Below are 15,110 nucleotides of genomic sequence, written 5' to 3'. Positions count from 1 at the left end.
AAAAAAAAAAAAAAAACAGATGCAGTATCTGCTCTTATGGAACTTACAGGCTGATGAGCAATACTTATCAGTCACCAGAATAAATCTAAAACTGCAATTCTGAGAAATGCCTCAAAAGAGATCTGCCCCAGCCTAGAGAGGCAGGAAAGTCCTTACAAAGAAAGTGACATTTGAGTCTGGGATTTGTAGGGTAAGTAGGGACTAACTAGTAGAGGAATAGGGGAAGAACACAGCAGACCCCCAATAGTGAGAGGAGGCCTGGAGCACACTGACCCCAAGTTTCTGACATTTGACACTGGGTGAATATAAGGCCATTCTCTGAGATAGGGCCACTGGAAGATGACAGGTTGGGGGTGGGATAAAGTCTATAATGTCAGATGAACTGAGATGAGCTTCATGAAAGCACCTGGCCCAGTGCTGACCACGCCAGTAAGTGGTCAAGAAATATTCATTAACTTATTCACTACTCAATCTTCCTATACCAACCACACACACCCACAACTTAATTTCAAGTTCAATTTAAGAGAAAAAAGTTTTCTCCTACATCTTTTCTAAGATGTAGCCTCTAAGAGGCTTTTGCTGCAATTATTCAATAAGCATCAAAATCATAATACTGTACACCTAAATGGTTACTTACGTGTACTTCAGAATGCCTTCCAGTTTTGATGTCCAGATAATAACGCTTTTGTCAGCTGATCCAGAAGCAAAGCGCTTGCCTAAAAGTGTTTTTAAAATGGAAAGTCTTACATTTATCTTAAACCAGTATTTCCCAGAGAGAATTCTTTAGAAAACTAGTTCTTTAAGGTACCTAATAAATGTTAGCTTCTTTACTACTTCTTATCAGTACTAGGAGGCAGGACCTTGGAGTCAGAATATTTGGGTTCCAAACCTGCTTTGTCTGACACTAAGTAAACAGAGATGTTGTGGGGGCCTACTACTATGTAGTTGTCATGTTCTATGCTAGGGATCAAGTAATGATTAAAACACACATGATCCCTACTTTATAAAGTTTAGTCTAGTGTAAGAAGTAGGCATCAAATTAACCTAACAAAAATACAACGTGGTAAGACACGGATCCTATGAAAGAGAATAACTGGGGAACCTGATTTACTTTTTTACTTAAATTTTTATTTTTGACAAATAATATCTACTTATGAAGTACAATGTGATATTTTATGTACATACACATTGAAGAATGACTAAGCTAATTAACATATCCATCACTGCAGATACTTTTTTTTTATAGTGAGAACATTTAAAATCTATTCCTGGCCAGGCACGGTGGCTCATGCCTGTAATCCCAGCACTTTGGGGGGCCAAGGCAGGTGGATCGTGAGGTCAGGAGATGGAGACCATCCTGGCTAACATGGTGAAATCCTGTTTGGTAAAAATACAAAAACAAAATTAGCCAGGCCTGGTGGCAGGTGCCTGTAGTCCCAGCTACTCGGAAGGCTGAGGCGGGAGAATGGCGTGAACCCAGGAGGTAGAGCATGCAGTGAGCCGAGATCTCGCCACTGCACTTCAGCCTGGGCAACAAAGCAAGACTCCACCTCAAAAAAAAATCTATTCTTGTACCAGTTTTGAAAAACAGTCTATTATTAACTATCGTCACCATGCTGTGCAACAGATCTCAAAAATGTACTCCTTTTGTCTGACTGAAACTACCCTTTGGTCGACATCTCCTGGGGGACCTAATTTAGATGAGGGAAGGTTTCTCTAAGGGTGAGATCCTTCAGTGGAGACCTAAAGGATGAGCAGAGCTTAGCCAGATGTAGAGAGGAGAAAGACCCATCCACATGGATGGAACAGATGTGCAAAGGCCCTGAAGCAGGAAAAGCCTGGCATGTTTGAGGGAATAAGCAGAGTCATCATGGAACTGAGGGAAGGGTGAGGTGGGTTGTGGAAGGATCTCTTGGGACCTCAGGGACACAGTAGAGGCCTTGCTCTTTATCCTAAAGCAATGCGAAGCCAAAGAAAGGTTTTAAGCAAAGAGTGATAGATCAGATTTGCATTTTCATACTACTTGGGCTTTATGAAGGAACAGACTGGAGAGAGGCAACACATAATAAGTAATTTGTTATTAATTACACTGTTACACATTTATAAGTATTTGGGAGAGGTTCACAGTATCATGGCAGCAAACAACGGGGTCTTCACCTACTCTGGTCAAAGATGAGGAATAAGAGGCAAGCATGAGTCACATTCTGTATACCTTAAGGACTTTCAGACTTTATTCACGGGGCAAGTGGAAGGTGACCTTGGGCAAGTCACTGTTCTCTGAGCCTCAATGCCTTCATCTGAAACACAGAGGAATAGTATCTTCCTCAGTCTTTTGTGGGACTCAACTAAGATAGTATCTGTAAAGTACCTTTTTTTTTTTTTTTTGAGACCAAGTCTCACTCTGTTGCCCAGGCTGGAGTGCAGTAGCACGATCTCGGCTCACCACAACCTCCGACTCCCGGATTCAAGTGATTCTCCTGCGTCAGCCTCCCAAGTAGCTGGGACTACAGGCACCCACCACCACACCCGGCTAATTTTTTGTATTTTTCGTAGAGATGGGGTTTCTCCAGCTGGTCTTGAACTCCTGACCTCAGGTGATCTGCCTCCCAAAGTGCTGGGATTACAGGCATGAGTCACCACTCCTGGCCCTTTTTGAGACGGAGTCTAGCTCTGTCACCCAGGCCAGAGAGTAGTGGCATAATCTTGGCTCACTGCAACCTCCGCCTCTCAGGTTCAAACAATTCTCCTGCCTCAGCCTCCCAAGTAGCTGGGATTACAGGCACAAACCACCATGCCTGGCTAATTTCTGTATATTTAGTAGAGATGGGGTTTCACTGTGTTGACCAGGCTTGCCTCGAACTGACCTCATGATCCACCTGCTTTGGCTTCCCAAAGTACTGGGATCACAAGCATGAGCCACCACGCCCGGCCAACTGCCTTTTATAGTAGCTGAAATAGTAGATATTAGGGTGAGCTGTATGATACTGCTGCAAATACTAAATAAACAAAGAAACTGCTCTTACTATTTCCGTCACTCCTCCCTCATCCTGGTAGGTAGCAGGTGATATGATGAAAAGCATAAGCTTTGGGCTCAGAGTCTCTGGGTCAGAATTCCTAGATATCTCACAGACCAGCTGCATGACCCAAACAAGCTACTGAAGAGCTCTATGATTTCCTTATTTGAAAAATGGATATAATGTTAGTATTTACCTCATGGTTGGTGTGAAGATTAAATGAGTGTATGTATGTGTGTACATACAGTTGACCCCTGAACAACATGAGTTTTAACTACATGAGTCCACTTTTATATGTGAATTTTCTTTTGCCTCTTGTCTCCCTGGTACAGTGTCACCAACCCCTCCTCATCCTCCTCCTCCTCCTCAGCCTATTCAACCTGAAAACAATGAAGACGAAGACCTTTATGATGATCCACTTCCATTTAATGAAGAGTATATATTTTTCTTTTTTCTCAATTAACATTTTATCTAGCTTACTTATTTTAAGAATACAATATATAATACATATAATATTAAAAATATGTTAACTGTTTATGTTACAGGTAAGGCTTCTGGTCAACAGTAGGCTATTAATAGTGAAGTTTTGGGGGGTTCAGAAATTACATGCAGATTTTTTATTGCACAGGGAGTGGCACCTCCAACTCCTGTGTTGCTTAGAACTGGGCCTGGAATAGAAGCAACACTAAAAAAAATTAGCTATTTCTATTATTTCTTCATATTATAATGTTTTTCTTGAACAAAAAAACTATGTCTTACATACTTTTATATCATGGTTGCTCATTAAATACTTATTAAACTTGGGCCAGGAGCGGTGGCTCACGCCTGTAATCCCAGCACTTTGGGAGGCCGAGGTGGGCGGATCACAAGGTCAGGAGTTTGAGACCAGCCTGAACAATGTGGTGAAACCCTGTCTCTACTAAAAATACAAAAATTAGCTGGGCATGGTGGTGTGCACCTGTAGTCCCAGCTACTCAGGAGGCTGAGGCAGGAGAACCGCTTGAACCAGGGAGTCGGAGGTTGCCATGAGCTGAGATCGTACCACTGCACTCCAGCCTGGGCGACAGAGCGAGAGAGACTTTGTTTCAAAAAAAAAAAAAAAAAAAGTATTAAACTTAAGGGAGAAATCAGAAACAAGTAGACTTAAAAGAGCAATTCAGTGTATCTGAATCTTCAGGTCTGAAAGGAAAAAACCAGTTCCGAGGACTAAAAGACTTTTTAATCATTACACAGGTGTCATGAAGAGGCAGCGTGATACACTAGAAAGAACGAGGGCTCTGCAGTCAGAGGACCTGGGTTAGGCCTGCCTCTGCCACCATCACCTGTAATTGCTCCAAATCTGTTTTCTCATCTTTGAGCAGGGATAAGAGTCCCCTTGCTGCTTCAGAGAGTTGTTGGGAGCATCAAATGAGATGTGTGTGACATGACTCTGGAAAGTGCTGTGCAAATGCCACTACTGACGGGTCACACTCTGACATCCTCAAGTGCCTTAATGGTGTTGCAGGTCAAAGAGCCCTGCTATGCTTATAAACACCAGAGGCATCAGAGGCCCAATAGCTCTTCTGTACCTACTGGGCCTTACACTGGGCCCTTGACTGGCCCACGTTTCTCAAGACCACTAGGATGAGACAGAAACAGTTCAGCTCTCCAGGCTCCCTCCTCAAAGGTCTCCCTAAAACATTATTCTGAACTTGAACTCAAACATGCACACACACACACACACACACACACACACACACAAGATGACTACCATGGTATAGTACACCTGACAATGAAGCAAGAAATTAGTTTTGTCTTTGGGCCAACCTGCTGCATGGCCTTGGCAAGTCACATGACTTGTCTTTTTTTTTAGAGACAGAGTCTAGCTCTGTCACCTAGGCCAGATTTTAGGGAGTCTCACTATGTTGCCCAGGCTGGTCTCAATTCTGCCTTAAGCAATTTTCCCAACTTCAGGCTCCCAGAGCTTTAGGATTACAGTAGGATTATAGGCATGAGTCACAGTGCCTGGCCAATTGTCTATGTCTTTATGTAGGGCTAAAGTGAAGAGACTGGACTAATCAGACTAAATTATATGCACGAAATTCTGCATATATATGAAGAATCTACATTTTTCTAGAAAGTGGTCTAAAGCTTCCATCTGATTATCAAAGAGGCCCATCAGCCAAAAGAAGTTAAAAATCTGGGACTGGAATAATCTCCAAGGTTCATTCAAGCATTATAACATTACAATTTTGTGACTTCTTGGCAGTGGCTACAGAATGTTATCTCTAATATTACCCATTTGACACATGAAGAAATCGTGACTCAGACTCAATAACCAGCTCAAACTCACAGAATTCTGGTGTTGGGTTGGGGTTGGAACTCACAACTGTCTCATTCCAAAGCCCATGTTCTTCCCACTAATCCTATGCTGTGTGACAACATGGATATATTTTAAAATAAATTTAAATCTCAGTTTCATGCATCACTTCCCTTCCTTCCCAACCCACCTGGTACCCCAACTGTAACAATCCTTCAACCCCACCAGAACCTACTACTTCTCCATTGCTGTCCTCTCTCCGTTCATTATTCAGCCAACAATTCAAGGTTAATGTACATAATTATTTATCTGTATACACTCTCTGCTCCCTTGCCCTCCTACTTCATCTTCAAATGTCCTTGCAAAACCACCTCTGGTTAAATTCACCTCTTCTGCCTCACAACTATGCAGCTCAAAATGGCTGGAGAAAAAGACACAATCACACCAACTAATCTCATTTTCAATTCATGATCACAACCTTCAAGAGGGCCCTTCATGTCACTGGGGATCTCACTACACCTCCTGGGTCCACTCACTCTCCCACTCTCTGAGGCAGTGATTTTACACTTTTTCCTTTCTCTTCAACTCTCTGAAACCTCCCTTCCCCATTGTCACTCTCAGTTGATGTTGCTTCCTATTTCACTGAAGAAAAAAAAAATGGAATTGAGAATTTCCATTAGATTCCTACTACCATACTGTCCCCATTTGCTGGCCTCTGCAGTTCCTACCATGCCCCTATCTAAAGCAAACACCCTGTCTATGCCCTAGATCCCATCTCCTCTTGCCTACTCAACTCTGTTCCAGCAGTCCTCTCCCCTCTCCTACATCATCAACTTTTCTCAAATTCAGCATGTGTAAAACTGAATTTCTGATCTTCAACTATAAGTTTTCTCTACCTGCAGTCTTTCCCATCTCCGTCGGAGGGCAACTCCATCTTTTCAGTCCTCAGGTCAAAAACTTTGACTCCTTTTTCTTCACAGCCCATATCCAATCTGTCAGACAATCCAGTTGGCTCCACCCTCCCATTATATCCAGAGTCTGATCATTTCTCACCACCTCCTCTGCCCCCACAGAGGTCTGAGCCACCATCACCCCTTGTCTGGATCATGCTTCCTCACTCAGATGTCTCAACCCTCACCTCTTGCAGGTTGTTTCCAACTCAGCAACTAGAGGGATCCTTTTAAAATATAAATCAGATCAGATCCCTTCTCTGCTGACGACCTTTCAGTAGTTCCATTTTGATTGAGAATCAAAATCTTTATGATGGCCAGCCTGATCTGACCACCCCATGTCTGTTACCACTTTATCCTCATCCTCTACAATTCCCGATTCTCTTTGATCCAGCTCCTAGTAGGCACACCCATACCTAAGGGCCTTTGCAATGGCTCTTCCCCTGCAAGGAGCTCTCGTTCCCCAGATGCCCACTGGCACAATCTCATTGCCTCCTGACTTCAAAGTCTTTGCTCACCTATCCTCATCTCAATGAGCCCACCTTCACTAGTCTAATTCAATACTGCACCCAACCCCCTGCCCTGCCCAGCACTCTCAATCCCCCTCACACTGCTCTACTTTTTCTTCTTCCATAACAGTTATCACCTTCCAGCATACTGCTTAATTTACTTTTTACTATGTTTACTGTATGTCCTCCCTCATACTCTCTTCCTCCCTCACTTCTCACCACCACCCCATAAAACAGAAGCCCCATAAGGGGAGGGACCACCGTTTTTTTCTCTGAAGTATCTCAAGCATCTTGAACAGCACCTGGAACACAGATCGCCTCAATAAATATTTGGTAGATTGAATGACTGAATTGAAGTTTAAGCAACTTCACTATCTTCTGAACTTGCAAGTTGTACTCTAGCTTACTAGAAATAATTAAAAAGTGACTAAGGAGAAAAATGAACAATGATGAGGCCATCATAGAGAATGGAAACCCAGAGCAGCCTTTTACCATCCTTTGCATATGCCACACAGTACACAGTGTCTTTGTGTCCCTTGAGGGGCTGAAGTAAGGTGCCATCAGAGGTGTCATAAACCTGGCAAAAGAGACAAATACAGATTATCTATGTGATGTCTATTAGTCAGAATTCCTGCAGGGTTGCTACTGCTATTTTTGTTTTTATAACAATACATGTGTCAATATTCTAAATTTGTATCCGATAAAAACTATACAGTGAAACCAAAAACGTGACTTAAAGTTGGGTAACCAAGAAGTAAAGGTCCCAGGTCTATGTACTACTATGTGACCAGGAATATACCACCAATCCTTAAGAACCAAAGGTTCAATTATTCACTCCATGGAAATGCTTTACACTCATCCTTACCTGAATTCAGATACATGACTAATCAAGGCAGGTCCTTCTAAATAAAACTAGCCCATAAAAAGAGCCAGCTACAACATGATTAAATTTTAGTGCCAGTTCTGCACTAAATCAACATAATAGAGAGATGTTTCATATTTGCTACCAAGAGTTTGAAAGTCACACAACTCTGGGTTTTCAAGTAGGAGGGAATGTTATAAAACCCAACAGTAGGCCAGGCATGGTAGCTCACGCCTGTAATCCCAACACTTTGGGAGGCTGAAGCGGGAGGATTGCTTGAAACCAGGAGCTCAAGACCAGCTTGGGCAACAAAGTGAAACCCCATCTCTACCAAAAAAAAAAAAAATTATTTTAATTTAAAAATTAGGTGGGCGAGGTGGTGTGTGTCTACAGTCCTAGCTACTTGGGAGGCTGAGGTGGGAAGATCCCTTAAGCCCAGGAGTTTAAGGCTACAGTGATCTATGATTGCACTACTACACACCAGTTTGGGCAACAGAGCATGATCCTGTCTCTAAGAAATAAAATACAATAAAATCCAGCTGTAATATGGATTTAGGTATTTGATAGCCATGTGACATCTATCACTACATGGAGAGTTAAAAACACACCATCTGAGAAATCAAGGGGAAACTTTCTGAAATGGTTATAGTGTTGGAAAAGATAACCTATGTAGAAAAACTAAAACGGCTTGGATTGTTTACACTGGAGAGAAGTCTGCAGAACAATTTAACCATGTTTTAAGATTTTGTAGTTAACCATACAAAGAATGGAGATTAATCAGTCTGCGTATCTAGAGACAACACAGAAGAGGAAGTAGACTTAAGACAGAGAGATCATACAAAAGTTTTTTGGTCAAACATAAGGGGTTCTCTGAAAATTACTTTTATATACCTGGATAGGTTCCAGAGAGAGCATATGTTCTTTGAAAATATGAAAAATAGGACAATATCCATATGGAATTGTTTAGGTAGGCCAATGCCTAAAAGTTGGGGTCTGACTTTTCATGGACAGAGTACCTTCCGTCCTGTTGCTTGAATTTTTCTGGGGAACAAAATATAAACTGACACCAGTCCAGTTTCAAAGGCATTGTGATTGTTTTCAACTCTTTCATGGGTGTCTCAAAGCAAAAAGGGAAAGATTAATGACCCCAAAGGAGGTATTGTTCACAGGTTCTTATCTGATAGTTTACTTGCCTGTTTTAAATAGCCCATTTCCATCCCTATTAAAAAGTAATAAGGAAGGTTTTCCACTCTTTCCTTTCTAATCTCAAAAAAAAAAAAAAGGGTCAAATTTCAGAGTACTCACAAGAGGGAGGTTGGGGAAGTACTTTAAGAGGAAACGAAAACAAAATCCTACCAGTAATCTGCTGCCGGCAGCCAAAATCAGTTGAGTTCCATCAGGCTTAAATGCGATGTCATTTATACTGAACAGAAAACAAGGCGAAAAGACAATTAGGAACCAAAATTATGAAGTCTGCTAATGGCCAGGAAAGTAAACTTTATTTCCATTAAGAAACACTGTGTGTGTACTGAGGAGAAAAAGAATGATTAAGAATTGCATTTGTTGCAAATTCCATTCAACCGCCATACCACAGCAGCCCATTCAATCATGATCCACTCAGTATTTAGCTCTTTGTCCTGACTTCCTCTTGTCCAGAAACCAGACACAAGAAATTATTCAAAGAGTTGACTGTTCAGGGTATTAACTCTTCTAATAATACCATAAAGGCCAGACAACATGAGAGAATGTGTTGTAGCAGGACAGGCGGCAGACAAAACTCCTCAGACACCGAGTTAAAGAAGGAAGGGGTTTATTCGGCCGGAAGCATTGGCAAGACTCCTCCTGTCTCAAGAGCCAAGCTCCCCAAGCGGGCAATTCCTGTCCCTTTTAAGGGCTCACAAGTCTAAATGGGTTCGTGTGAGAGGGTCATGATTGATTGAGCAAGCAGGGGGTACGTGACTGGGGGCTGCATGCACCGGTAATTCGATCAGAACAAAACAAGATAGGGATTTTCACAGTGCATTTCTATACAATGTCTGTAATCTACAGATAACATAACCGATTAGGTCAGGGGTCGATCTTTAACTACCAGGCCCAGGGTGCGGCACCAGGCTGTCTGCCTGTGGATTTCATTTCTGCCTTTTAGTTTTCATTTCTTCTTTCTTTAGAGGCAGAAATTGGGCATAAGATGATATGAGGGGTGGTCTCCTGCCTTATTCCCCCCTTTTGAGACTCCCAGTCATTTTATTAGTGGGAGTTCTCACTTTCATTTTCACTACCCACGTCTTCTTGCAAGACATTGATAGTGATTCATATAGTACACTTGTGCTGAAGCATTTTGGTGAACTAAGGTAGCGATGAAGCTTTTTATCATTTGAAGAAGTATACGTAGCAAACAAGGGAGCAGTAAGTAGGTTCCTATTACTATTATAACTCTTATTATAAGAGTTTTAAATTCTCCCAGCGCTGGGAACCATTTTCCAAACATGGCCCCAGGATCAAATCCATGCCACACTTACACGGGCACATGTGTCAGTTTTGTCATATCTCTAACTATGTCTTCAACTACTTGCCCTTGATTATCTATGTGTAGGCAGCAATTAGTAAGGTTAAATTTCCTACAGACCTCTCCTTCAGCTGCTAGCAAGTAGTTGAGAGCTAATCTATTTTGATAGATAGCATTTCTCATCTGAGTTTCTCACTTGGCCAGAATAGTCAAGGCTCTGCTGGTTTTATTAGTGATTATTTTTAAGACAGTTTGTAACCGTATGATTTGGTTAATCATGTAAATGGGGGTCTGGTATCCCCAGGAGCCATCTTGTGCCTAAGTAGCAGGCCTATATTGTATGATTCTCTCAGGGGGCCATTTATCATTTTTTCAATTTCTTATAGCTATACTTCTCTTTTCGCAGGAAGCACAGACAGGGAAGCCCAGGAGTTCGCCTGTTTTTATGGGCAGTTGGAAGAAAGATGGTTTAATAGTGCCAATAACAAAACTACCTGCCCACTGGTCAGGTAATCTGGCATAAGCTCTATGCCCACATATCCGGTATAATCCAGTGGGGGCTGTCTAGTCCCAGTGGGACTCCAGGTGGGTCCACACGGTTTGCAACTTTGGGAATTTAGTAAATGGATTTCTCTCTGTGTGATTTGAACTCCAACAAGTGATTGTTTTTGTGGTACTATTGTACAGTTTCTGTCTCAGACAACTAAGTCATCTTACTGGGTGAGTGAATTCTTTTCCTTCTCTAGCTATGCAATGTTGTCCAATATTTGAGGTTTGTAGGACCTGGAAATTATCAGGGTGATTCTTTTGAGCCAGGAATTCATCAGGAACTGGGTCTGTAGGTACCAATTCTCAGGCTTCCTATGGCCATTGATCTCTTATTACAGTTCCTCCACATACATAACATGAAGTGACACTGAAAGACTGTGCTGCATGCTCAGCTAATTGCAAAAACAAATTTCTTGTTTTTCCTGGAATTTCTGGTACTGGCACTTTTAGTTTATCATAGAAGGTTTGAAATACTGGCTCAGGAGAGTGTTTATAAACTTTTCCTCAAACCATGATATTTACTTGAAAATCTAGTCTAGATCCATCAATTTTTAGGGTTCCATGTTCCCCTTTTTTTTCCAGTGAGGATCAAGGGGATTGGTTATTACTAGTTCTAAGGGTTTACATTGTCCCTTAGAACAGGAAGGGTCATTTTTTCCTTTCTGAAGGTAGACTGGATCCTTCTCATTTTTTTTTTTTTTTTAATCCAGGTAGCCTAAATGACACAAGACCAGTATTTACATTTATTTCCACACAGTCCTAATTTATGACAGATGTACTTATTTTCTGCCATATAGCCTCTTTTCTAATTAAGAGAACTACACCTTATTTCTAACTTATGACTATTAATGACAGCACAGGCATCAAATTTTAAGGTGACTTGTTTAGGCACCCTTTTTTTTTCTATTTTGGCTAACACTTTATTCGTATGGTTTATGAGCCCCTAACAGTCTTCTGTTCTTAATCTTATTTTAAAAACTGTGGTCACGGGAGGCTCAGATGGGTCATAACACACATCAGGTTGGTCATTTCCTGGGCTACATATCTTGTATAGTATAACATTATACAAACAAGTTCTTTTTAGAGTTCCAGTACACTTATAATAACCATAAAATAATAGGACCGTAGCAATCGTTTGTTCTATCTCAGTGACATGATGTATACACTGGGAACAGCTCTCAGTCTGAGGAAGGTCAGTTGAAGTCCTTACTGTACAAGTCCAAATTTCAAGGAAAATGAGTCGCGCGAAGACTTTCCTCATGCTTCAGCCGTGCGTGGACCAGTCAGCTTCCAGGTGTGACTGGGGCAGGGCTTGTCGTCTTCTTCAGAGTCACTATGCAGGGGCTGGCGAAGCTGCTCCCATCCACATATTGCTCACAGTCTACTGATGTTTAAGGATGGTCTCAGAGGTTGGGCCTGCTAGAACAAACTGAGTCTGAGACCTCTACACAGTTATGTTCAATTGGGCTCTTTGATACCAGGAGCAAGGTTGTGGTGGGGTTTAGGATGTTACAAACTTCAACGCTTATGTGGGGATTTTCACATAGCAAACTTTGGTACTTGGTTAATCTAGCATTTGTTAACCAATGATGCCCTTTGGTATTTATTGAAGTTACCACAGCGTGGAGGGCCTTTATATTCAGGTTTTGTCTAAGGGTTAGTTTATCTGCTTCCTGTGCTAACAGGGCCATTGTTGCTAGGGCCATTAGACCTGGGGACTAGACCTTGGAAACCCTGTCTAGTTGTTTTGAGAGATAGGCCATTGGCCTTGGCCAGGGTCCCACAGTCTGGCTTAAAACTCCAAACAAAACTCTTTACATTCTATGTGTCAGAAAGATTAAAAAATGGCAGTTTTGTCAGGTCAGGTAGCCTCAGGGCTGGGGCTGACATGAGTTTTTCTTTTAACTCATGAAAACCTTGTTGCTGTCGGTTGTAATAGACGTACTTTATCTAATCTACATTTTTATTAACTGTCACCCACCAAAATATTGACTTAAATCCTGCAGCTATTTGATTTCTAGCTTTACCTTGATCTGGTATTCCTCGTGGGACTCCAGTTGCATCTAAAGAGACATGAGGGTTGAAAGATCCCTAAGGGGCTTCTCTCGCTTTTATGATGTTTGATTTTTTTCCTTCTGGTTGATGAAATGCCAGGGTGAAAGGGATAGCCAATTGGACTAAAGTACAAGTGCCACTCCAGTTATTCGGCAGAGTGCCCAGTAAATGTCCACCACAATACCACCACACATCCACTCAAGGATGAACAAGGGCTGACTGATTGATAAGCTCTTGAAACTCTTAAGCTCATCACATCCCTTCAGGTCTCTAAGGAATGCTAAGTTTCTTCCCTGTCGTGAGAGACACGAAGTGAACTTTGTGTTGGGAGACGGAAGCTGGATGGCCCTCAGGGGCTGAACCGCAGGGTGCCAGACTTTAGCATATAGCAGAGAGAGAGTCTGGCATGACTTATTACTCCAGGCTGTAGAATCCTAGAAAAGAGCTACCATGCAGCCTATGCCTGGTCGACTGGAGGACCACCTTAGTTCCATGGAAGGGGGACAATCTGGGCCTCTGGCCTGCCATGTGCACAAGCATAACAATTGCTTTTTTTATTTTTATTTTTATTTATATTTTTTATATTTCTTTCTTTAAACAACCAGTTAATTTATTTCAGGAGAAGAATTTACCATATAATACTCTTTTTATATAAATTCCGCCCCCCTTTTTTTTTCCTTAGGATACTTCTGAACTGGTGAGTTGTGCTCACAATGAGGTGTCCTCTAAAAGTTATTATTATTATTTTTTACTTTTGTTGTTGTTGTTAGCAAAGCAGTCGCTGTACAGATTGAAAGCATTTGGGCCATCCGTGGGTTACTGGGTTAAGGATTTTTGATAGGAAGGCCTCAGTGCTTTTGGGATATGCCCTTGTTTACGCTGGCAACAAAGTGGTATTGTAGTGCTATAGGGTTAAGGAGAATACCTTCAATTATCAATTACAGGTTTTAAATTTACCTTGGCTTTTAAAGGAATAGGGTATACTTTTTTTTTTTTTTTTTTTTTTTTGAGATGGAGTCTCGCTCTATCTCCCGGGCTGGAGTGCAGTGGCCGGATCTCAGCTCACTGCAAGCTCCGCCTCCCGGGTTTACGCCATTCTCCTGCCTCAGCCTCCCGAGTAGCTGGGACTACAGGCACCAGCCACCTCGCCCGGCTAGCTTTTTGTATTTTTTAGTAGAGACGGGGTTTCACCGTGTTAGCCAGGATGGTCTCGAACTCCTGACCTCGTGATCCGCCTGTCTCGGCCTCCCAAAGTGCTGGGATTACAGGCTTGAGCCACCGCGCCCGGCCTATTTGATCCATTTTAACCAGGCATTTGTATCTTGGTATCCTGTCTTAATTGTTAAAGTCTGTTTTAAGTCTTTAACTTCTATGATCCTCTAGTAAAATGAATGTATGGTTTTAGGGAAATTACAAAAACCGGTTGGGGCAGTCCATCCTTGCTCTTTAGTGGTCCAGAGAACGTTGGACCCCTGGGATTACAGGCTTGAGCCACTGCGCCCGGCCCACTTTTTTTTTTAACTACTTGTATATCTCTCTCTTTCTCTCTTTGACTTTGTCTGTCTCTCTTTGACTTTCCTTTTGCCTCTGTCTCCTCTCTCTCTGCCTCTCTCTTTCTTTCTCTCTCTCTCTCTCTCCTTGACTCCCTCTTTGTCTGTCTCTTCCTCTCTGTGTCTTTCTCTCTCTCTTTGCCTCTTGTCCTCTCTGTATCTTTCCTTTCTCTCTCTCTCTGCTGGTCTTTACTTGCCTCTGCCAGCCGTTTATGCTGCTGTTCTCTCAACCACTGTGTGTTGCAAGCAGGGAGGTTAAAAACCAGCTGGTCTGGATTCTCTGGCTTACAGGTTACAGGTTACCTTGTGCCATACCTTTGAAACAAGGGACCTGTCCAGGCTCCCTTCTAATAGCCAACCTACCTCTAATACTGGCCAGTCTATCTTACACAAAGTTTTAAATTTTCCTGGTGTCACGATATCCATAGTCTCCCTTAAATCCTTTTTTTGAAAATTTTCAACATAGTTCCTAGTAGGGTGGGTTTATCTGTGCCTGACTTATGCTGCTTCAAGACAAAACACCACGCTCACACCACACACACACCACAAAACAAAGAACGGATAAAAAGGGCACACACACACTTTAACAGTTTGCACCAAACCAAAATCAAAACCAAAATCAGAATATCCAGAAATCCAAGCCAGGTCAAAACCAAAACCAAAGTATCAAGCAATCCAAGTCAAGTCAAAAACAAAAACCAAAGTGCCAGTACAGGCACACCGTGGGTGATCAGGCCACGCTTCCACTCAAATGGAGTAGGCAAGTTCCCAAGACCAATCCTGTCAAGCAATTCAAACCAAGTCAAAACCAAAACC

The 15,110-nt window shown here is 42.1% G+C and overlaps 1 protein-coding gene across 1 annotated transcript in view; it reads right to left on the bottom strand.

The window, feature by feature from the left end:
• Positions 1 to 15,110, bottom strand: part of IFT122 (intraflagellar transport 122) — a 78,250-nt gene that overhangs the window by 53,025 nt on the left and 10,115 nt on the right. The window contains exons 2-4 of the mRNA XM_031935083.1: positions 8,991 to 9,057; positions 7,265 to 7,349; positions 638 to 716 (exon numbers count right to left, since the gene is read on the bottom strand). Coding sequence (XP_031790943.1) covers positions 638 to 716; positions 7,265 to 7,349; positions 8,991 to 9,057 — 231 coding nt within the window. The remainder of the gene's footprint in view (positions 1 to 637; positions 717 to 7,264; positions 7,350 to 8,990; positions 9,058 to 15,110) is intronic.

The sequence above is a fragment of the Piliocolobus tephrosceles genome, chromosome 2 (genome assembly GCF_002776525.5).
Source record: "Piliocolobus tephrosceles isolate RC106 chromosome 2, ASM277652v3, whole genome shotgun sequence".
Classification (NCBI taxonomy): domain Eukaryota; kingdom Metazoa; phylum Chordata; class Mammalia; order Primates; family Cercopithecidae; genus Piliocolobus; species Piliocolobus tephrosceles.
Note: the sequence above shows the minus strand (reverse complement) of the source record. Positions and strands in the feature narration are given on the sequence as shown.